The 25,562-nt window shown below is 42.7% G+C and overlaps 1 protein-coding gene across 2 annotated transcripts in view; it reads right to left on the reverse strand.

The window, feature by feature from the left end:
- Positions 1 to 323: 323 nt before the first annotated feature.
- LOC126542062 (ankyrin repeat domain-containing protein 13D) overlaps positions 324 to 25,562 on the reverse strand; it is a 70,597-nt gene continuing 45,358 nt past the window's right edge. Inside the window, exons 13-16 of one of the 2 annotated variants that reach the window (XR_007601751.2) lie at positions 21,779 to 21,933; positions 14,258 to 14,361; positions 11,173 to 11,249; positions 9,411 to 9,533 (exon numbers count right to left, since the gene is read on the reverse strand). Coding sequence is in view for 1 of the 2 variants with exons in the window: in XM_050189053.2 (XP_050045010.1) it covers positions 9,236 to 9,533; positions 11,173 to 11,249; positions 14,258 to 14,361 (479 nt within the window). In the remaining variant the exon portion in view is untranslated. Of the gene's footprint in view, positions 9,534 to 11,172; positions 11,250 to 14,257; positions 14,362 to 21,778; positions 21,934 to 25,562 lie in introns of both variants that reach the window. The other variant, XM_050189053.2, reaches the window with a different exon arrangement.

Raw genomic sequence — 25,562 nt, forward strand, 5'->3', positions numbered from 1 at the left:
AAGTGCAAACGGAGGCACAGACTTGAATGAAAGAAGCAACAGCACAAGTGCTGGTCCCGTTTTTGCCTGTGCAGTTCTAATGCCTGTCCCGCTGTTTCTTCCATTCTAGTTCATGTCTACATTTGTACCTTGTTACTTAAGACGAGGCCAGTCGATGCCGAAAAATAGATGAACTGGAGATAAAAGTGTGCATCTTTTTTTTGTGTGTGTGTGCAAAGCTTGTGCAAGAGGAAATGGCCAAGGAAATGGTGACAAGGAAATGGCCGCAGCAGCAGTAGCTGCTTCGTTTCCCTGCAAGTAGAAAAATTTGATCTGTGACACAATCGAGTTGCTTTGCCACTTTATTCCCATCATTTGCACTTAGTACAATGCTGCTTTGAAATTTAGCATAGGCAAAACAAAGAGGGAAAATAAACACAGCTAGACTTCTGGATAAACTTTGCATGCACCTTTCTTTCAATTCTTTCCTGCCCCCGGGTCTATCCTCACTGTCAAAGTTCTCATTCGGTCGCTTCTTGATATGTTTGCAGGAAACAAGCAGGACTGTACGTTGAAGTAAGGAATGTATCCAGTTTTCGAGGTAAACGCAGTAGCAGGCTCTTTAAAGCCAGTACCATTTCAACTCAAGACAATGGACTAATAAATACAAGAAATACACACAGACACACATATATATATATACCCTGGTAAAAGAACACTCAAGAATTAGTACACAGGAGATGCCAGCTCTATACAAAGTGGAGTAGCTGTGAACAATACAAATGTACACTGATCATACCAAGCATAAGATGTTACAAAATAACCGTCAATATAGCTCCCATCATTCAAAATTTCCTTTCAGGATACACCAACCGTAAGAGCACTGTCTCTAAACAGAAGGACAAGCAGAGAGAGGGGGAAAAATAGCCAGAAAGGCGATGTGGATTGTTTTACGCTTCAATATATTGCAATGTACTGTGAAATAAAGAAAACATCTCACCACCGCCACCATTCACTTTTACATGACCATCATTAGAGGCGTCACAGGCACAACCAACATGAGGAATTAACACGTTTTCAGATCACTGGCAAATCACCTAAGCACTTGCACTCACAAAGACACGTGAAAAGTACGCAGAGCAAACAGCTCTTAGAGTATGTCAGTGTGCAAATGGACAGCAGCACATGCACGTCACAGGCATAGCTCTACATGCAAGCTAAAATATGTGCATGTTGGCATTAAGAACAAAACAATGCTGCCTAACTCGGCAGCTTATAGGCCACGGCTAGCAGCAGAACTCGGTTGTCCTCGCAGCGTTAAAGAGACACTACAGAGAGGCACAAAACCCTTTCAAAGCTCTATTTGCATTTTCTCAGCATCAAAAGGTATGAAAGCCCCAACCTTTCTTAGTTCTATGCACAAACCGTGGTGTTCTCAGTGACTCCAAATAACACCACTAGGTCCGTTTGGGTCATTTTTATGAAAAAACTACAAAAAATTGTCAGGCTGGGCCATTGCTTATTTTTGGATGTGATGCAATCACTGTTTAAAAAAAATTACCTGCCCTAAAGCAGATGTCATTGAAATTCCCTGACATTGCTCGGGATACTGCAGACATTTCGAGAAGACATTGCCACCTGCCTTTAGTCTTTTGCATTTCTGGCTGGTTGACCTCTTATAGCCTGAATATTCTTTTGCCAGAAGAAAAACGTTTGAGTTACAGTTAAAAAGACTTGTATGTGAGGTAAGAACATTCAGAATTATTTTCACACCATTTGCTACATGGTCGAGATTTGTAGACTCGCTTAACCCCTTAAGTGTTCTATTTTGACCAAAGATGACCTCATGTTTTTTTTTTTTGTGGCTTATTTTCAAATTTCACTTTATTGAAAGCCCTCCCAAGGCTTTTTTAACCAATTCGTTTCATCTTCTAAGTGTGAAAACCTTATTTTACCTGTTCCTTACGCAATATATATGTATTTGTCATTGCCACAAAAGATATACTTAGAAACAAGGAAAAAGAAGCAGTAAGCGTGCGATTCCAATAACGCGGTGTTTCAGTGCTAACAAAGTGCTGCCATCTATGTAGGCCAAAGCAAAGACCACAGTAACAGCGCCCCTCCAGCACTGACGAAATGGCTGCCATCTATGTAGTAGGACATGAAGACTGAATGAATGCAGCTGTAAAATTTTTGCCATCTATGTAGTAAAAAAAAAAAAGGGCACGAAATAACTTCAGATCTCAAACCACTGCAGCCGTCTATTAGTAGAAGAAAAACAAAGTGGACATGCTGAGTTCGTCCAAATTGATTTGAAAACGAGATTGTTGCCGCTGACGAACTGAGCTCAACTAAAGCAAGATTGACCAGGATTGTGTTGACGAGCTCAGCTCGTCCAAAACACTTAAGGGGTTAAAGAAAACTGAAATCGGTATCTAGCACAAAACAATGCCTTTATATTCACAAGTTTCCACACTGAACAAACTGAGGCAGGTGAACAGTCTCGCATCTTGTGGCAGTCTGTAAAGCAGATGGTATTGCAGAGAAGGCGGCATGGATTTATGCACCTGAATGGATGCAGCCACAAGAGTTTCTTGGTGCTCATGCTCGTTGGAAGCACCACAGTTTCTCACAATATTAGCTAGAGGAAAATACCATGCCACTTTCTATGGGAGTTTCCTAATGGGCATTGTGCCTTCATGGGAATGACAGTATATGGGTGTACGGAGCTTGTGTTGGCTGATGTTGAGTGAGGCTTCACCCAAGACGTGGATATGGCTGCACAGATGATTCACTGTTAAAATAAAATCTTCATAATTTTTCTCTTTAGTGTCCCTTTGAGCATCCAATTTTGACTTACGAGCACAGATTCGGCATGCTGCGAAATCGTGACAACAGGCTAGAAGAGGTTAATCCTCTGCCTAAAATGGACTTATATGTCTGCGTAGGCAACACCTACTGGGCAACACCACCCAGAAAGGGGAATGGGGGCAATGCCCCTCTTCAGTGAATGAGTATGCATGTCTGTTATCCTATATGCGCAATTTACATATCTAGCTTTAAGTTAATATTTTTACTTAGTCTCCCTTTAATGTGAAACTTCACATGAGGGAAGCCAGATCTTGCTCAACACTAAATTCAATCCGCTCAATTTTTATGGAAGCTTGATGCTCTCAGCAGCAGGTTTATATCCTGTAAGTCCCAAAGAGTAACAAAGCTAGCGAAAAAAAAAGAAATAAATAAAGAACAGTGATGATAAAGCACAAAGAAAGCTTCTACAAGTATCCATGCAAAGGCATTTGAAGATGCTCACAAGGGAGGATAAAATTCTCATCCAACTCAATTTGCTATGCTACTATCTCTGCCAATAGGTTTTCCTGCAGCAGTATATTTAGTGATAGCTTATTTAAAGCAAATGAAAAGTCGAACAGGAAAAAAGGACCAAGTCATGGTAAATCAGCAGTACTATGTAATAGCAACAAAGGTAAACAAAGTTTACAAGTAAGTGTTGATACATGGTGAAGCTTACCTATAATAAACTAAGTGGCCACTGTTCCGCATCTTGGTGCAGCCAATATTACATAAGTGTCCTTAGCCACATGTTTTCTTCTCACACAATACTGACAGATGGTATGCTTCAGTTCCTGAAAGTGCCGGTAATAATAGGCAGACTAGACATTTTTATCTTACAACGCAATAGGGTCATTTTTTCTTCAAGAAAAATCGAATATCTCACCCATTCTTGCTGCCTAACCTTTCAATTGCATGTAATATACACAGCTGTACACAGCTGCACACAGCTGTGCTCTGCCAATCAAAACCATGGTTGTGCAAGTGATGTCACTTTGATCTGGCCAGTCTATTTCACAGATGGATGGCTTTCAGATTATATAATTTTCTTATAATATGAAAGAGATCTCTGAAAACTAACAAGAGTCGTAAAGTGCTTGACCACCTCAATCCTTCTTTGAAAAAAGAGAGCTCTCTCACTGTAAATCTTGCACAACTCCATAGGAGTTCCAACTTCCGAGAATAGATGCCACTTCACTGTACACTGCTCCACAAAAGCCATTACTCTCATGATAATGCAGCATGTTATGCGGCAGTGTGGCACTTCTCTTATGACAAAATCTGCAGTCGCTAAGAGTCGTGCGTTTCCCAGATGTCTGTGCTAGCTCAGCCAGTGGTGTCCAGCAGTTATGAAGAAAATTATGGTGACACCTAACACCTCAGATCCTGACTGCAAGAATTTACAGCCACAAGTTCCTTTGTATCACTCCTTCGAGGACAACTCAGTCACTCTTTCAGGAGTGACAGAAATATGCACGCAAAAAAACTTTGGATAAGTGCTCACAAGTGCTATTAGCGATCGCATCGCAAGATGGAAACGTGTCTACATAAGCAGGAAAATAAGGTGGTTTTATACACTATAAGAAAAAAAAGTGGTTGCAATACCAGACTGCATGCATGAAACAGGCAGCAGAATTAAACATAATCTAACACACAAGAACCAAGCTCTAAGAACCACTACTCTGAAAGATTTAGTTCAAGTTTTTAAAACAACCTATTTTGATCTGTGAAACACTTGGAAAAGTGCAATATAAAAACTGTACTAATTTATCGCATTATGCCTTACTAATACTGTGCCCTTTGGGAAAGTGGTATCACAGAGCAATGTCTATTTCACATTGCATTCCCAATATGAAACTAGAAAAGGCCTGCCATAGGTACATTTTGACACTTAATTATTATTATTATTCCTTTTTTTGCAAAGCATCTATATTTTATGATAACCAAGACAAGGTGCACAATACTGAATATATATAAACTACGGTACACAACAAAAATGCAATAGCATAAGCTGCCATATAAAGGAAGGAACAATTCTATGTATCTTGAAGAAACTGCCGTTTGTGCCCTCTACTGAAACAAAGACCTGTGGTGTAAGCACTGTCGTGCTACCACGCAACAGTGCTTACAAAACTGCACAAAACTGCCCAGTACACTTTAACAGTGACTGAGACACATCACTGTGTTACCATAAATGCACAAATGCAAAGTGACTACGAATGTAATGCAAGGTGTGAATATTACTCTTGCGTGACAAGCAAGTACTAAGGAAGGTAACCACACCACAAGTGCTTACTCACGACTGGTGGTGTACCTAGGTACTTTCGTCCTTGTTTGTCCTACTAATGAAAAAATTTGCGCGGAGACACAAGGACAAGCCGAGAAAAGACAAGGACAAGCGCTCGTTCTTGTCTTTTATTGGCTTGTCCTCGTGTCTCCGCGCAAACATTTTTCAGTATGCATTTCAATCATCTAGCCAAACTATCTGCGCCCTTAAGTATAATTTGTCCTACTACCTTAATGCACAATGGATATTTATTAACTAGCCCAAATGTCAACCTTGCAGAAGCAGGAAGTAACTTTCAATGACCCGGAAAATTAAAAATACAACAATAACCAATCAAACAAACAAAAGAATATTGCACTTAGAATGCAAACTCGCAACGCATAATACAACTAAAGTCGCGGGCTGTAATAGAACATTTCGGCACAGAATGATGCGCAATTTGCTACAGTAACAATATGTGCAGCAGTGCAGGATCACCTCCACGCAGGTTTGAGCCCGTGAAGGTATGCAGTATGGTAACAACTTATGCATTGTGCTCTGCTGAAGTAATCAAACCACAGCAAGATGTGCCGCATCAATGTGGCAGATGGACATGTGCAGGGCAGATAATTCGGGACAGGTGATCCGTGTGGCACAGAGGTGCACTGCAAAACCAGGCTGCACGGCTAGGCCATTGGACTGCTTGCACTTTTGCTTCCTTGCTCACCAAATGCACTCTCCTTTCCATCACAGACCTGTGCCTCCTCCCTCCAAAACATGTGCATTCTCCCTAGGACGTTAACAGCTAGGCTTTCCAGTACTGCTCAGTCACCTGGCCATTAAGCTTGCAGCAATATAAAGCATGAATTTGGGAAGACGCAGTTCCGAAAATCACACCAGGTGCCTTCTCAAGATAGTAATTAGACGAAAGAAACTCGCATAGCATTGATGCAGGCTTGTGCTGTTTGACAATCGAAAAACAGCGCACGCACTCCTCTGTTATGTGGAAAGGACACGTCTGTTTTCTTGCTCTTCCCCAATGTGACACATGCATCAGAAATGTAAAGCAACCTACTGCCTTGGTGGCCATCATAACGACTACCTTAAGTGGTACAAAGGCACTATCATTCTAGTCATTTTAAAGAAGCAATAACATGTAACGTAGTTCGTTCTCATGTATTATCAACATGATGTCACCTGGCGCAGGCATGTCTGTTTTACACAGTGTGATAACCATATTGTTACACCAACTGAAACGCATGCCACAAGGTATCTATCCACTTGCAACTAGCAACCAAGTGGACCACATTGAAGCAGCCATAATAACTGTGAAATAACCACACAGTGCGAAATGGACCCACTGGCACCAGGTGATGTCACACGAAAAATGTGTCGGAAGTACATTACATGCAGCTGCTGCCCTAGCCAGCCATCACATCACAAGAAAGCAAGAGTAGAGACATGCCTACAAACTCATTGGAGCATGCGCGATGTTTTCCACAGCGACAAGATGTGGTGGACTGCTGGTAACCAGTAAAGCACTGCGCCTCTGTCACTGATCATGTCCCGAGAATTTCTGTTTGCGACAGTACTGTGCATCACTGCCATCTATTGATGGGACAAATTCTGATCGAAACTTTGCTTGTGATCTTCTCGTCGGCAAATTGCACATACCCGCAGCATGGTGCTGCATAAACTGTGCTACCACAATGTTGACACTTCGGACAGGAGCTGCAACAGGAAATTTTCTTTTCATCATCACCAGTGTTGACACCAGCAACTCATTCAAAAGGGGGTACAGAGAGGAGGTTATGCATTTTCCATCGCTCACTGGCTAATACTTAAAAACATATAACAGCCTGAGCATGCTTTGCAGCATAGAGAAAAATCTCACAAATAGCCTGTGCACTGTCACGTCAGCAGCCACAGAAACCACAAGTTGAAGCCACAATTCACAGCAGCCTTCAAGTGCAAAGCATTTATCAGCTCTGGATATTCTGAAAGCACAAGTTATTTAATCGCATGAAATACATAACAGCAAAGGAAGAAAAGCAAATCGTGTGAGGGAAAGTGGTGTAGCTGCTGTGCCGTCATCGTAGCTCCTAAACGCGGTTCCTCTGCATGGCAGCGCTACAGCTTTAAGCACTTGCAATCTTTGTGCATTACATGGTAGTGAAACAGTAGTCTCTAAACGTTGCACGATAACTGCACACCACAACAAGCGTACAAATAACTTGCGCTGCTTCATCTGGCGCTTTCTCTTGCATTTCAAAATGCAAGCATATCCAACATTTTAAACAGGCACAGAATCGCTGTCAGTTGGTGGTGCTACACGAGTTTGCTACTAAAGCCTCCTTCCAAAGGAGGTTGTAGCAACAAAGACAACCAACCAGCTCTCACGACAAGCTCCGATGTTTCACGGTAGTAGCTTGCTAACCTTCACCCTAAAAACAGGGGTCTCAAACTTGCACTAGGCATCAGTCAGCACAAGTTACATGCAGCTACATGTGGGCCATGCAGCGACATGTTCAGGTGAGAGAGTTTGTGCAGGGCTTACACAAGTTGGTGGAAGGGGACCCAACATTGAAGGGTCACAAGGGTTTGGCCCACGGATTGCCTGTCTCAGACCCCTGCCTTAAACAGCAACAAAGACACATCATGCCCACATTGTATTGCCTCTGATGATGTGGCACAGGCGTGGAAGTTTCCAATATCACTGGGAAAATGGTCTACTTTGTACTGCTTTGCTGTCTTAGCAAGCACATTCTTGCTGGTCTACAAAGACTGAAAGTTGCATTGCCAACACAGCATCCTTGCACAAAGCCAGTGCTACAAGCTTGGAAAGACACCTAGTAAAAAATGCAGCAGCTCTTTTGCAAAATGAGCAAATCGGTTGTGAGGGCAATAAGCATTACACCAAAAAAAAGAGAAGCTGCACAATAGTAAGAAAATTTGACCATTCATCCCAGCACGCTCACAGGCCAGCTCCTTGGAATAACTACAGCAATTCAAAAATGTTGCACTATGATTTAAATCAAGCGACTGCTATACCTTTGCTGTGCAAGCAATAAGCAAATATGATAACAGGAAGATGCTTTGCTTTTCATTTTACAGGCGAACACGAACGAGGGGAAAAAGAACACTACCAGTCCACACTCATGATTAGAAATAGCAGTGTTTCAAGTTCTTCCCTGCTGCCTCTGTGCTTAGGAAGCTTTAGCAAAGCTGCTCATTCTTTATCTTACTGTCACAGCAAGGCCAATTCATGCTCACAAACTTACTTGTTCCGCAATCACAAAGCAACGGCCCTTGGTCTTCCTCCTAAAGACACTGTTCATAGATTTCCATAGACACTGTTCATAGACACTGTCACTGTTCATAGATTTGACTTCTGTGCTGCTGATATTTCCTTGTTTCTGGCTGCAAACAATATACACAGCACAACCCTGCCAATGTACAAGGTAGTGGGAGCCACTGGAAAAAAGCGAACTAGTTTCTACTTGTCTGTCAGGGATGGTTGAAAGATGTTCTCTGGTGCCAACTTCTTTTGGTTGGCACTGTTCCTTTCTTGCCTTGATGAGCAAGTTTCGAGCCACAATGCTTTTGTACAATAGTTCCATGCAACGCATAAGTATGGCTTGTGCTCAGTGCTGTACATTATGTGAACCGTAAATATGTTACAATTTGCAAGAAGATTCCCAGAGTAAGTTGGTTCAGTTGCAATGGGCACTGTTGTCGACTTTGAAGCTACTTTTCACTTTTGTTCTGCGAGCTTTGTGCGCGTTCCAGTTCTGTGCATTTAACAACACTTTGGTAATAATATTAGCACTTCCTTCAACACCAGAAGCAAGTGGACGAGCATCCAAGGCACTGCCCTAGACTTAACTGATCCGCTTGTACTCGAACACCTTTGGGCTTTTACAGAACAAACAAAATGAGGTTTTTCTTAATTTATCTCAACACACATTCCAGAACACACACACACGAAGAAGGAAGGAATAAAAGCAGAGAAAAATATAATAGAAAGGGAAGGGCCAGCAGGGAGTGGGGCCTAGGAAGAATGTGCCGCCAACAAAGCAGGCCAAAGTCCCAGCACAACTCAGCTTCTTGCATGGACGATGGGTGACAAATAGCATGTCCCTACTTCTCTGTCATGGAAAGCTGCAAGATGCGTTCCAGCATCTCGTCTTCTTCTCGTCGGCGCTGGTCCTCCTCCTCCTTGGCCTGCTGTGAGAGGCGCAGTGCCATGGCCAAGTCGGCACCACCACTGGCACCCAGGGCCCACTCGCTGTTGTTTTGCTGCTGCTCCTGTGGCTGCAGCTGCAGCTGTGGCTGCACCTGTGGCTGCACCTGCTGCTGCACCCCACCACCTGCTGGGAGCTCTCCATCTGCAACACCCATCGACTTCAGGTAGCTGGCTAGGCTCTCCTGGATGGCCCTGTGAACAAAAGCGATGCAAAACGGTCTTGAACAAACTTGCTGGGCCACATGAGCCATTAGCTAAAATGTGTCCTTTGTGAGATAGATCTGCGGCGAACTTTTCTTTTTCTGGAGCGTCGCTGGTTTTACACATGAGCAAGTAGTGGGGTATGACTTAGGAGATGAGAAAGAGGAGTTAGAAGATGGAGCAGATCAAGTGAAGGGGCATGCAAATAAAACCCCTGTGCTCTTAACTGTGCTTGGTGGTTCCACAGTTATTGGTGACCCGGACTATGAACCTTCTTCAATGGATCAAATTCACACTCCAGATGACCTCAACTCCACTCCTACTACCTCTGCAGCCAGTCAGGTACTTTCTACGGATGTTATAGGAGCTACAGCTACCATTTTGCTACCACAGCTATGGCTATGGTCATACAAGCTGAGAAGAAGTTCCGCAGTCATTGTGTCACGAACGGAGTTCTGCAAATATGAACTCCTGCTTGAAGTTCTGCCGCTACAGGCCATGGTCGAGATATGCGACATCCTTGTCCAGCTACATCAGGAAACGCCATATAAGAGGCTCTCCTTTGCCGTCTCGTCCCGCCTGTGCATCAGCGTATTCAGTAGCTCCTGAACAATGAAGAGCTTGGTGACGGACATCCAACTCAGTTTCTACGTCATGTGCAACACCTTATTGGTGACCAACTAGACTCCTTGGAGACGGCCATATTACGTGAGTTGTTTCTACAACGTCCTCCAGACAACGAACGCATGGCTCTCATCACAGATAAGCATAAGCCCTTGTCGGAACTCGCCAAACTGGACGATGATATGATGTGCGTCGCTCCTGCAGTCATATGATGATGTGTGGTGTTTTATGGCACAAGGGCCAGGTATGGCCAAAGAGCGCCATGACAAGTGGTAATGTTAACGGTGTGTTGTGGCATGTAATATAAACTATGTATAGCTGCTTGCTGCAGCAGCTTCACTGCAATTCTCGCCTGCCCATCTCATGTGAAAACGCCGGCGTGCACTCAGTTTTTCATTTCGGTACCAGCAAATCTTCTCCGGGGTCGTCGCACGCCACATTCACAGCTATCGCCACCAAAGGTACTGCAATAAGCATCTTCACCTATCTGTTTTACAACACGTGGTGCATAGTGCCATTGGTAACGCACTGCACGCTTTTAGTAGGCAATGATCCAAACGCGCCACCATTCCCTGCTGCAGGCAGCGTGATGTATTTTGCTTCGGCGGCATCAGGTAACGCCCACCAGCTTGATTTTGTTTTGGTTTGCCGTTGTCCTCTTAAAACACCATGCAATAGGAAAACAACAAACCACCTCTCGGGCCACCAAAGCACCACCAACTCAACGTGTGTTGGCGTCTCATGCCACAACGATATGCGCGACATTTTACATTACGTAGATGCCAACAATAGTTGAGTCTGTCAAATTATTTTAGTACGTTTTCCCGGTTAGTAAGTTTCTTCTAGCGTTTTTTTCCAGAACATATGAACGAGGTTCTACTGTATTTCAAATGTAAAATCCTGCATGGTGGCTGCTGCTCTATAATGCACACCATATAAGACTAGGCTATCTACATAATCTAAAGTTAAGTGGCAGTTGGCCTTCAACTACCAAACAACGACATACCTCTGCAAAGCATGATCCTCTTCCAGCTCAGGTGCAACTCCGGTTTGGTCAGTTGTCAGGGCCTCCCAAACAGTGACCTGAAACAGAAAATGGCATGAAGCAGAAGACTTGTGGCCGCGATAGCCACTCTCAACAATAGCCACTGTGTGAAGATTATTAAACACAATACTTGAAGAGGTCTAACTGCTCTAAGCTGTGTACTGGGGGCTTGGTGAGATGCTACTGTGGACACTAAAGATCACTTGAACTTCCTGTGCCTAAATATACATACACAAGTGTCTTTCCATTTCACTCCCAACAGAATGTGACCATCAGAGCTGGTGTGCACAAAATGAAGCATTTACTTGTGGTCCACATCAAAGAACATTATCAAAGTAATACAGAATCATTAACAACACTTTGTTTCATGATCCAAGACATTCACAAACTGTCACTGCACTTAGTGCACATAAGCAGGCACAACTGGAAGGTGACACACTTAAGTCGAATGGGGTGTAAGGGCATTTGAGCAACTTCTCTAGTCATGTCATCTGAAAAATCAAATGCCTATAGAGTGCAAGCCTCTCAGTGCAAGCACAGTACACCGACTGCAGGTACAGCCCATGAAGGAATAGAAAGTGCTGTTGATGAGCACACACGATGGTCCTGCACACTTTTATAGGATGCCAAATGTAGTCAACATTATCTCTAAAAAAAATCTGCTGTTACCGAATGTTTCATAGGCAACACAAAGTATAATCGATAGTGTAATAAACAAATAGATGAATGGAACTCATGTTCAGAGGAAGGCAGTATGGTATACTAGGACCAGTTGTAAATGTACTTGTAGAAGCAGACAAGATTTTTATTACAGTTTAATATAACGAAGTGGTCAGGACCTCTAAAATCCTTCATTGCACAGATTGCTTATTGTAACACACCATACCACTTGCAACAGAGAAGGCTTAAGAAGTTCGGCAAAAGGAAGCCTTTATTTAACGTGAATTGAAGAGATACTAGGTGAAAAAAGTTTAAAATTTGCTTCTGCACACTTTGCTTGATAGAATCTGTGACTGCAGCCAAACTCAAATGGAATCACGGGTAATAGCATAATCTGCAGTGAAACCAGGTAGTAGTAATAGTAGAAGTAGTAGGCGGCGATGGTGGTAGTGAGTAGTAAGTAGTAGCAAAGGTCATTGTGCCTAGTCTCCTTTCTTTTTTTTTGACTGGAGCTCTCTATGTGCACTGCTGCTCAAAGACGACTACCGAGGGCAGTGGTGATGCCGCTATATGTGTTCGTTGTAAAGCAACAAATCAGGTGTCAGGGATGCAGAAACTCCTTTGTTGCTTAAGCAAATTTACTAATGCAAAAGCATTATACGGCTCATGAGACAGAAAATCCGGCATAGTTGTCGGCGTTGGAGTGACCACTGATGGTCCAAAAAGTCATCAAGCCCTCGACCTTTGGTGTTGAATAAGGTGAAGTTAATTAAGGCACAGTTAATTAAGGCACTCAATATCCACAACCTTTGTTGGGAGTCGAACCCGCGACGTGTGCTGGAAGTCAAACCCACAACTTTCCGTGTTAATTAAGATGAAGTTAACTAAAGCACAGTGAATTAAGGCACTTGGATCCACAATTTCAGTTGGGAGTTGAACCCACAACCTTGCGTTGTGGCATGTCTAAGCATTGTTACGTTCGACCTGTGGGGGCTGGCGATCTTCGGGGAAGCAACCGTCGAAAACTGCCCGGCCCGCTGCGGCAACTCGCTTTGTAAGGACGACTATGTGCCTCATCAACAACCCGTTGGCGCCGGCATGTCTGCTGCGGCAACTCGCTTTGTAAGGACAACAATACGCCGCGTCCCCAACTCGTTGGCGCTGGCATGTCTGCTGCGGCGACTCGCTTTGTAAGGACGACCATGCACCACGTCCCCAACCGAAAGGCGCCGGGATGTCTAGACGCAGTCGGCGGACCAAGTATTGTTAGTGGATTCGCCATCACCGTCACGGTTTGCTTGGAGCGGGGGAACTCCTGGAAGGAGATGTTTCGCGGCACTGTCTCATGGGCCTTAGAAGTCGTCAGTCAATGGACAGATGCGGCGGCCACTGTCTGCGAGGTCAACTCTGGGGTCAAGAGGCGCCTGCTCAGGGCAAGAGCCATGTCTGCGAAAACCCTCTCACCTCGGTGTGGTCAGTGAAACCTGTGCGGAAGTGAGTGTGTAAAACCTCCCCCTCAAAAGCGGGTCGGCTACGATGACTTTGGACGCTCCGAATTGTTCGAAGGTTGAACAGCCGTTTCCCTCCCCTAGGGATCTAGGGAGGACAGAGTGTTTATAAGCAGCCGTTGTCGGCACTTCAGTGTGCATTCTCTTTCAGTCATGCTAGACTGATGAACTGTAACGTTCTTATGTAGATACTGTAAATAAATCCCATATTCCTCGTTCTCGATGAGAACAAGTCTCTCCCTTCAACAATGTCCTCAGCATGGATGAGTTGGACGACTGCATAGGCCAGCTACCATCTATTTCGTGCCCGACCCCAATCCTTACAGCATCACACAGTGGTCACAATGCTTTTGCATTCAGCCACGTAGGGATAACCAAGTGCCCCTTGAATATATTTGTAGGGGTCTTTGCTGTAGAGATGTTCACAATACTCATGAAAGATAGGAATTCAGTCGGGACACATGGAATCCTTCATTATACAGGTAATTTGTTCTAGAAGCACTGATTGTAGAGGCATTCAACTATACTTATCAAACATTGCAAACTTGTCCCCAAAGTGCTGTCACACTTAGATCAATGCCAGTCTTCTTCATTCATGCAAACAGTGTGAAGAACACCATAACTGTTTTTCTTTCCTCCAGCACTGTGAGAATGAACCTTACACCATATAATTTATTCTCGTGAACTTCTGATTAGGTGAGCAAGAGCTCACAGCGAACCTAATTTTCTATCTCTAGATATTTTCAAGTTTTGCTGTGATTATTATCTTCCGTAATACATTGGTTTGAAGGTGTTTGACGGATGTGCGCTACAAGTCAGATATATGCAGTGTGTTAGCATACATGCGATGAGCCAATCAACATAGTAAGTTTTCCAACCTGATTCTCTTCTCCGCCAGCCTCCACGAACGACTGCTCGATGGCGTACTGGAGGAGTTCATCGTCCTCGTCGTTGACGTTGAATTGTCGCATTTTATTTCCCCCTGCGCCAGAAAAGCAGAGAGAAAAATGGTGCTCCCAATGGACACTGGGACACATAGTCCAGCAAGACAAGGAATAAGTATGGCACAAGACATTAATAAGACTTATCAAAGTGACAATTCTGCACCCTTTGAGAGAACTTCACAATTAAGCCACCGACGCATCTGTCTGTAGGAAGCCACGCCAGTTTGATAAGAAAAAAAAAAAGTTTAGTTTCACTGAGCACATCTTTAAATATGCACTCAGTATCCCACTGCAGTAATAAAAAATAAAACACTGCATTAGCCCAACATGTTAAAATGGTGACTGCCAAATGCAAGGCGAATTCATTGCAATAGAAATGTTCACCAGCCAGCAGGATCAATGGAAGTGAATGATGGCGCAACTACTGACATTCTGGAACATAACTGGTGGAGACATAAAACAGAAAAAAGAAAGAAAATATTCACTTCTTGTGTAATTGAAAACAATAGTATGTACCCATCCAGGCATTACACATTCACAATTAAATAATGCTACTAGGTAATTAGGTTGGTCCACTGCAGGAAACAACAAATCAGTTTGCTAATATGAATCAATCACTTGTGCTATTTCAATAAAGCAAATTTTGGCAGCAAACCATTGACTACGACAGCTTAATCTATTCAATTTTTCTCCCCTCCCCCTTCTTATTTTCAAAAAAGAATTTGTTACTTAGCAGAAACCTGGGGAACAGATACAAAGTAGGGCCTGATTGGCATGACACACATATACCAATTTAAATCTAAACCTGAGCAGCAACATAGCATTAAATAACATGAACATTATATATCATATAAACATAAAGAGTTTGCATGATGTCAGTAACAATGCCAAAATAGAAACTGCACAAGAAATCATTGAACAATATAAAAATGTCGCTTGAAATAGTCACAGAAACATGTTTAACGAATTAGACTAAAAAATTAGGTAAAGCTTCAATTAATAACTACACCACATAACATAAAAGTAATGTTGAACACAAATGAGGAATATTACTGGTCAATGAAATTACTGTAAAATACAAGGCAAAGAGGTGACCATGGTTGCAAAAGCAGACTAAATATGCTTACAGGAGTCCAGAATAAACTGAGAAAATCAATTTTAAAAGCTAAACAGACACATAACATGGAAACTATCAAAAAGGGCCCTCAGTCCCCTTCAGTCATTCTGAGTAATGGTGTAAATTAATACAGTGAACATGGTATCAATAAGGGCTGGGCAAAGATACTATGCAATCGTATCATGATACGATACAAGATACTCGGGCAACAAGTATTTGAGATACAGATAGAAGATACTACCACAATTATTGTATCCGATACAATACTTTCATATTGTATCTTAAGACACTTCGATACATTCGCAAATTTCTTATTATACATCTGTATAATGTAGCAGCGAACGTGTATGCACAAAAATGTTTGCTTGGAGAATTTTCAACTCTGAACAACCTTGTTTCACTTGAATGAAATTTCTGTTAGTATCTCACAATTTTTGTCTTGCTCAAAGTACATTCTCACTTTAAAAAAGTTTATTGGGGTTGCTTTAGCTGCTTAACACGAAAGCTCCTTATACGCTGCACTGTCAGCGGTTTTTGCGTGTTGCTTTTGTAATTGATGTGAGTCGCTGCCCTGCTTACGAGGGGTGCCTGAAAAGTTCACAGCCCACCCGTGAAATCTTTTTCGCGTGGTCTTGTTTTGCAATGCAATATGTTATTCAGTTATTTGAATGGTCTCATGCGCAATCTAGATTTATTCTGATTTTTCTGGTTTCAGGTACAGCGATTTAAAGCAAGGTCGCAAAGCTGAAATATGGCAATGGAGAAATTTGCAAAGCGAGCAGTCATTCAATACCTTTTGAAGAAAGGACTGGCATCACAAGAAATTCACAAGGACATGATGGAGATATTAGAGGACAATGCTCTTTTTTATGCTATGGTGAAAAAGTGGGTTGCCGATTTCAAGTGAGGCCAGACATCAATTGAAGATGCTGCGCACAGTGGTCGTTTCTTAACAACACGCACAAGTGAAATCCAAAAAGTGCAAAACATTGGAATGGCTGATCGACGTATCACACAATGGCACATTGCAGAATGTGTGGGTATATTAGTGGAGAGGGTTGGCCATATCCTAATACAGCTCCTGAACATGCACAAAGTTTTGGCTCGTTGGGTGCCCAGACTTTTGACACTAGAGAACAAAGGTCCAACTTCACTCTGCAGAAAATCTGCAACTGTTTGAAGTTGATATTAATCTTTTTGTGCAGAGATTTGTTACAATGGATGAAACTTCAGTGCATCACTTTCGTCCTGAGTTAAAAGAAGCCTCGAAACAAGAGAAAACACCCCACCTACCCTCACCCCAAAAAGGCCAAGGTGATTCCATCCATTGGCAAGGTTATGGCATCAGTGTTCTGGGATTGCAAGGGTGTCATTCTCCTGGAATTCCCCCCGAAAGATCAAACCAGTAATGGGGAATACTATGCAGCTCAGATTCGTCGTCTGAGGTCGACAATTAAGGAAAAACGGCGAGGGATGCTCTGGAAAGAGGTGCTGTTTCACCAGGACAATGTGCCAGTTCACACATCGGCTGTTGCAATGGCTGCAATTCACTCTTGTGGTCTCCAATTGCTTCAGCACCCACCTTATTCCCCTGATTTGGCTCCCTCGAACTACCGCCTATTCCCACAGATGAAAAAGCACCTTGGTGGAAGTCGTTTTCCTTCTGATGAAGCCATCATGGATGCCGTAAAAGACTTTTTGGAGGAGCAGGACGAAACGTTTTATCAAAGTGGATCAATGAAACTCCAAGAGTGATGGCATACATGTGTGACCCTTAAGGGAGACTATGTCGAGAACTGACTGCAAAATTTCGTCCCTCGTACCAAGCAGCTAGAGGGTCTCCACCTAATTACAAGAACGTCAATAAGAAGCCTCTGCACGATGGCACAAATAGTGCTGTGGAGTTTTAACTTGTGTTTTTCTGCCTGCCCTCACTGGACAGCTCTGAAGATGAAAGTATGTCTTTGCCTTTAGTTTCATTCAGGTGGCTTAGTGGCAGCAGTATCATCTTGAGAAGCGGAGCTCAGCCAATGTTTATAGTTTCAAATGGTGATGTTGCGATAGCCAGCATCTTGTATCTTAAGATACACAATACATTCTTTTATGTATAGGAAATACAGATACTGATAAACGTGTTGCCAGGTGTATCATGATAGAGATACAACATACCCAAAGAGTACCTAAGATAGTACATAAGATACACATATCTTCAATGCTGCCCAGCACTGGTACCAATGCGGTGGCACCATTAATGAGATGCAACTTAAGATTTAATTTATGAATTACAAAAGAGTGTCACTACAGCTGCACAAAGGCGCTCAATACTTCATAATGGACCTGGGGCAAATTTGTATTTCTGGCATCCCATTTTAATCTTCTTGAAATGATGACTGTTACCAGTTATTTGAATGTGAAATAAATAAATTAAATTTTGGGGTTTTACATGTAAAAACCACAATCTGATTATGAGGCCTGTAGTAGTAGGGGACTACAGATTAATTTTGATCACCTAGGGTTATTTAACAAGCACCCAATGCATGGTACATGGGTGTTTTTGCATTTAGCCCCCATCAAAATGGGGCACGACAAAATGCCCTCATCAAGATGCAGATCCCGCAACCTCATGCTTAGAAGTGCAATGCCAAAGTCACTAAGCAACCACGATAAGTACGAGCATGAATTCCATAATGGTCTAACCAAAGCAGCTAAATATCATGAATCATGAGCCAAAGTAGTTTTGATTAGTCCAGTTCATAATAAAATGCTGACATAACCTGACTAGTTATGAATTGGCCTTGGTCTATGAGATATGCAAAAGTTTGGCCTACACAATGGTTTTACTTATTGAGAGCTAACCTTGACTTGTACTGGTCAACAGCTAGTACTGCTAGCTTGATTAAGAAACTATGTAGTAAAAGAAATGTATGTAGCATAACTTCCAGCAGAATGGATACATAGAAAAAAAAAAGAAAGAAGGAAAGTAATTAAAAATGAGCATGGAGGAAAGCCAATAACAAAAGCATAGGAGCCATTAGGTACGCATAAAACCATAAGTGTGTCCAAACCGGTTCACAGAGCTTAATTGTGAAGCGCAAGTGCCCTCATATCCACTGCTCCAAATATTTATACAGAGACCAGCGGGCAGATTTGCAGCTGGTTTCCTAAATCACTGCCTACCACTGCCCCACATGCTATGTAAACATGTTATAAAATTACACATGTTACATGTGTCCTACTTCTGCACTGCCCACTTTACTGTTTCATGAAAGCAAACATGCATAAATGTACAAAAGCTTGTATGTTATACATGCGCTGCCTTCGTGGCTGGCACAATAACGCAAACATTTAACTTGGGGAACGCTCACGGTAGAAGGTCCAGCCGAGTGCCCATACATATCTATTTTAGGAATAAAGCAGCTAATTCAGCCTTGATGTTTCACCGTGCTATCCACTATGAGAGTGCGGAACAGGGAACACACATACACTGTTTGCATCAAGCCTTAAAACTGCCCGATTTGCTCTTGATATCTGCACAGCTAGAGTGCAAACTATACACTGCAGCAACTATGCTTGCTGGACAGCTTCTGGAAATTACCAATGGCACAGAAATAGACGTATGCGTGTTTCCAATACACTTGCACCTCTTTTCTCCCTGGCTCTCTCGTGCCTCTGCTTAGCACAGACTTATCATCAAAATGTTTAGCTTATCTCTTCCATTTTAGAGATTTTAGACGTCTTGAAAAGAAGGGATCACCACGTAGTGGAAATCTTTTACACGTTACGAGAATGCCAACTAAGCATAAAAGAGAATTCGAATCTTTCGAGCTTGATTGTACAGAGCCTATTATCGGGTGCAGGAGCAGACCACAATTGTGCCTCATTTCAAGCAAGTAAAGATGTAGGCCTAATGTAGAACATGATGGTGATTTAAGAACCACAGTTTTGAGAGCTACTGCTCTATAGCAGCCAATTATTCAATCTAGCAAGATCCTCTGCTGTGCTAGAAGCACACACGGGCACAGCAAAAGCAAAAAGTTCAACCATAAGACTTTTGGTGCAAGCAACATCAGCCAGAGTGACGAGTCTCAATACAAATAGCGAAAACTGCCATGCTCCTGGTATTACACTCTTTTGCCCAATCCTGCTGTTTCTGCTGCAAGCGCACCTCACAGCCTGTCATGCTTTGCCTGCACATTCCTGCCTGCGTCATGCACGTGCACAACTATGCGAGTGCTGCTGCGGGGCGTTGACAATGGCTGGCAGTGTATGTCAACGCACCTGCACGGGGATACCCTCACGTCTCACCAACTTCGCCAAGTGGGCCACGCAGATTTGTTTCTACACTGTTGAAAAGGGGCAAGAGAAGAATCCATGAATTCTGCACTTCTGGAATCGAAGCACAACTTAGGAGGCCCCCGAAATGAAACATCGTTGTCATTTCTGCCAATGGTTTCGATAAAGATTAGAGTAATATCAATGACCCGTCACAACCTCAATAATCAAGGGGACAGCATCTTGTGACATGCAGACCATGAGATATAACAAGTGTGCTTATAATCCTGTTGGCAGGTCTTTCATGAGGTGGCAGAGGAACACTGCATGAGCCAGGAAAGCATTAGAGCCAAATAATGACCAGCATTTATGAAGACAGTGTAGTTTCGACTGGAGTAACCCTGGAGCAATATATGAGTAACATAAACATGCTTTTAATTGTTGTTTCCCCTTTTGTGACTGATGATCTCATGCCTTCAGCTTTTGCATAAATTATGTGAAATAAGTACTGGCACATACAATGCTGATGATCACAACAAATGTCATGCCATGGGTGGTCGACCGGCGGTGGCTGCTGCAATGAAGCCCGTTTGCCCATTGGGTACAGTATGTTTGTGCATTAAGCTCTGTACGTCCTCTCAAAATATTTAATGTCATGTCTTAAAATCAACCTAAGGTGCCAAGACATCACTGTCACTGTAGAAGTCAGGAAAAAACAAAAAAGTGGAAGCACACCACTGGTGTTGTACTGTATTTAGACACCACTCATAAGATGGATTCACACAGTCATGAAGGTACCATCAAGTCTCACAATTAAGCCATATGGCAAATTAAACAAAAGCTGGTTTTATCATGTCCATAACAATTCAACGTTTTAAGACGCACAATTGAAGAAGAGCAACAAAAAAACAAAGCAAAGTGTTCAAAAGAATCTGACACCTTTCTTTGATCGTCCTCCTTGACTGCTCCCACGTGTTCCTATGCTGTTGAATTTCGGGCACTATAATATGTGCTACAAAACTATCTTAAAAAGCAATAAACTAAGCTTAGACATGTCAAGCCAAGGCCAAAGCCTCACTTTAGTATGCCTTCCAGCCGATGCAAATTATCTCAGCCTATGTGAGTCTATATGGGGTAGTTAAGTTAGATCAGAGAAGATGGAACTAAGAAAGAACACATAGAAGATGGAACCAGCTCTGTTTTTGTCTTCCTAATAGCCGTGTCTTGACTTTGCACAAAACATTGAGGAAAGGAAAACTGCAGTTAATGCACAGGTCTCTACAGCGTTTTACACAGACCCAGGGCTAACTCTGCAACCTGCCTGTTGAAGCCACAACAAAGTTTCATTCTTCCAGGCAAGGACTGTCTTGCAAGCTGCAAGTATGGCTTACAATTATGGAAGGGCATTAGAGCAAGCTATTAGAATGTCATACATCCAATATAGACTCTTGATGATAACATCATCAACATGATGTGTGAGATACCTTCATCCCAAGTGAGCTATGAAAGATTACAAGGGGCCACAAATCCACAGCATGCAAGTAAACACACCCTAACAATGTAAACATCTTGGATTACTGTGCTCACTCAATATTTTTCATTCAGTGGGAGCAAGTGCTCTTACACTTCAGGATAAAAAACAAACAAAATAGCTGACAATTTTCATCTAATCCACTAGGACTAGAACTATCTGTAATAAAGATCTTATGCTATCAGGCAATGTTGCTTTTGACCAGTTTTTTCCGCTCTAGGAATCTTCTGCTTGCAGCCCTTTCAGGTGTACTGAAACTGCAGTGCACACAACCTCTAGATTCGTCCCCATCAGAGTGCAATCGACGCTGCATACCCAAACCCACAAGTTGTCGGTGAATGCTGTAGGAGAATGAAAGACCGATTGTTGTGATATATAAAACCCCAGCCACAGTGCTGCATGCAAGACCAAAGCCGTACAGAAGGGGTAGAGGCCTGTGCGCGGAGCACCCATGTAACAACAACTCTGAGAGAGGGCAGTGTACCTTAGCTATGATACCAAATGCTGCTGTTATAAATTATCGTCTGTTATTTACCAGCGGCTGTGGGCCCTTTGGCATGGCCGGGGGTTGCTGCAACCCTCCTTGACCGTATTTTGCACACACCTCCTGCCGACGCTTCTCCCTATGTTTGCGTCTACTCTCGGGGCTCAGCGGTGCACGGCGGGGGCGAGCGCGGCGCGCTCTCAGGCCTGCCAGCAGAGCAGGAGGAAAGAAAAACACACAATACGCACACAACAGTGGAGAGCCAAAGTGGTAAGGCCTTCTGCCTGAACCAAGATCGCAGTCTGCTGCTACATTAACCTGCAAGGCCACAGTTTAGCTTTGGGTACTATCTTTTAAAAACGTGCCTCACATCTCACTGCATTATGTACTCTATCTTCTCAGTTCCTCAAATGCAGATGTACTTACTCATTTGATACCATACTTCATACTACAATAAAGTCTAGCCTTTATATAACATAGATATAAAGACTTATTAGACATAATAAAATGAATCTTAAATTTGGATGGCCATGCTTTATTTTATTGAGTACTGTGCTGCTGCAAAAGAACACTAAATTGGACTGATTGGTACGCATTATAGCTAAATAGAGTAGCAGCACATGGAACAGGACGAACAAAAGAAACAAAATGGACCAACCGCTCCTTGTCCGTTTTGTTTCTTCCGTTTGTCCTGTCCCATTATATAGATACATTAAATTGTACTGCTTTATAAAATAAACAAGAATGCATGATCTGAGACAATATCAGTTACAGTGAACATTTGTTCCACTGCAGCCCAAAGTATGTTTTCTGATAGAGAAAATGTCAAATACATAATCAGCAAGAGCCCACCCTGAATGTGTGCGCACACATTTTTGCCAATGGCTTGTCTTGGAGGGCCTACAGGTGGCAAGCCAATGTGCCTATCCTGTATAATCATATTGATTTCCCGGTTGCATATTAACGACAGTACAAAGCATGTTTGTAATATATACATATAGCATGTTTGTATACGTATAGTACCAATATCAGCAAGGCAAGCTGTTCACGGTCATCAAAACTGACTAAAGCACATGACAAATGCCAGGCGGACGAAGCCACATTCTGAGTAGTGCTTGCCGTTGTGTACAATGATAGACCAAACAATTATGGGTGGTGTTTACGGCTTTCATATGCTACAATTATTCTTGGCAAGGTACTACTTGGTCGATGACCAGCACCTATTGTGAGGGTGTATGCTGCCTATCAAATTTAAAGTTGCTCCTAGCAGGTCGACAGGTGTTTGTGCTAACACATTAGACGTTTGGATGACATACCATAAGCAAGAGAACACAAAATGTCCTCACAACAAAGTTCAAAACATACAAAGTGCTAAGGTTAGGTCACCAAAGAGAACAAATGGTTTTCTTCAGCAATGGTCATGCTGGCTACGGCAACAGAAGACACACACATACGAAATGGAAGAAAGAAAGAGAGAGAAAAAAAAAAGAACAAATAACTTCGCAACAAAAGTTATCTGCAGCTTTATTTTATTTATTTTATTTGCGATACTGCCAGTCTCAGTGAGACCAAAGCAGAGGGGCACAGTTTTACAAAAAGAAACAAACAGGTCATGCTACATGGTACAGTAAAAAAAAGAAAGAAAAGAGAAAAAGCCCCCTTAACTACTGCAGAAATCACCAATGACGATGTGAAATACAATACTTTTGGTTGGTATAACAATATAATAATATAGTATTACTAAAATTTATATAAAAAATGGTGAATAAATGACCCATGTAAGATTAGAGAAGTTACACAGCTAACAAATAACTGCGCAGGAGCAGCCAGTTTGGGGGTTGAAATGCAGAAATTCCACGCACAGAAATAAGTATTACAGTTTGTGGGTGTGTTAAGAGGAGTCTTCTCTGTTTGATGTCTCTAGTCGGTCGATGAACAATGAAAGTGACGGAGAGGAAACTATGTCTTGGTGGAGGAGATTCCATTCTTTTATCGCACGTGGGAAAAGTGAAAACTTGAACTCGTCATTGCGAACACTGCACTGGTTTAGTGTAAATGGATGATTTTTTCGCGATAGACGTGATGTAGACAAAGTAACGTACTTGGCTCGGTTTATAACTGCCGTGCATTAGTTGGTAGATGAATTTTAAGCGGGCTTCTCTGGCCCTAACAGATACATGTAGTGTTTTAAGACCTGCATCAGCTAAAAGGTTCGTAGGGGAGTCATAGGGCCTGTATTTGTTAAAAATGAACCTCACAGCTTTTCTTTGCACTTTTTTTTAGTTTTGATATGTTAGTTGATGTGTGCAGAAACCAGATGATGTTAGTGTATTCTAAGATGGGGCAAACAAAGTTTGTATAGGCTAGTAGTCTGGTGTGCTTCGGCGCAAGGCGTAAACATCGTCTAAGAAAAAGAAGCTTGCGTAATGCGACTGAGGTAATATTACCAATATGCAAGTTCCATGAAAGGTCTCACATGACAACAGCCAAGGGGACACTGAAGACACCAACAACTTGGCATTCAGTTTCAGCTGTTCAAGTGTGCATGCCAATTATGGCATACACAAGTGGCTCGCATTTGCTGAAGAGGCCTGGGCACACCCAAGACACAGCCTCATAAAGCACTGTGCATGCATAATAAATAAATAATATGGAAACTTCCATGTAGACAGAGCTGATAGCCTCTGCTAACTTTTGGGTTCATTATCTCCATTGAGAGTAGAATTTGCACTAACCCTCAATGAAACATTAAAGAAACTGGGTTGCTGATCCTACAACAAGACCCTGCTTTCTCTGACGAAGTGCTGTTCACAATGAGGGACACAAGGTAATGTAGGCAATTTAGTCTGCACAGATGGGCACAAACGGTATGTGCAGACAGTTGTGATAAAGCACACAAGCATTTAAAGGGATTATCTGACAGCTTTAACCATGCAGGAAAGCGACGTCATATAAAATGTGCCTGTTGGTAAAGCTAGGGCGACCACAGCAGCATGGTGCGAAACCTTTATCTTACAGTCAAATAACAGAAGAAAAAACAATTGTAGCTGCTTTTGAAAATCAAGTACAGGTGACTTAATAGATGTCTCTCATTCGATTCATGCGCGGTTCACTGCACCATATGCACCAGTTTGTGGTGCACTGCACCACAACCCTTGATTCTCCGGTGCAAAACCATACTGCCGCACTGCAGTGCTCACTGCAACATGGTGCAGGCGAGGTGCTGCTGTAGTGCAGGGCACCTCTTCAACTGCTGCTAAGGTTGTACAGTCGAGGTGCATGGCACCACGTACATGATGATAGGCTGGGCAATGTTTACTGGCACAGAGGACACTTTTGAAGGATGTGTAAACTCTCCCTGACCTATTCAACAATGTTCTAACATAGCCAAATGGCACCAGCTCATTGCGGGCACTACTATGCATGTTAATGTGCTTTCCAGCTCCTTGTTTGATGTTTGATTATATGTACAGTCAGACTGCTGCAGCAGTGCCCACAACATCATGTATGCACTGCCAGAACTTTTTTTGCCACTGATGCCATGAACCACACACAAATAGAACATAATAGTTTATGTTTCGTGCATTGCATGAGGTTTTCATGCCGCAGGTTTGCATTCATTTGGCACAATAGGCCTCTTGGACTCACTGTGCTGTGTTTGTTTCTTCTGGCGGCCATCTACAAGCACACACGAGGCACTGAGCCACCTATGATGTTATTATGTATCTGCTAATTTGTGTCCGAGATATAAAAGAAATGTTCTATAAAAATTAAGGGGCTTTGTCGGAACATGAAGAAAATAGGTGGCAGTTGTTTTAGATAGGGAAACATATGA

Source organism: Dermacentor andersoni, chromosome 3, assembly GCF_023375885.2.
Source record: "Dermacentor andersoni chromosome 3, qqDerAnde1_hic_scaffold, whole genome shotgun sequence".
Taxonomy (NCBI): Eukaryota; Metazoa; Arthropoda; class Arachnida; order Ixodida; family Ixodidae; genus Dermacentor; species Dermacentor andersoni.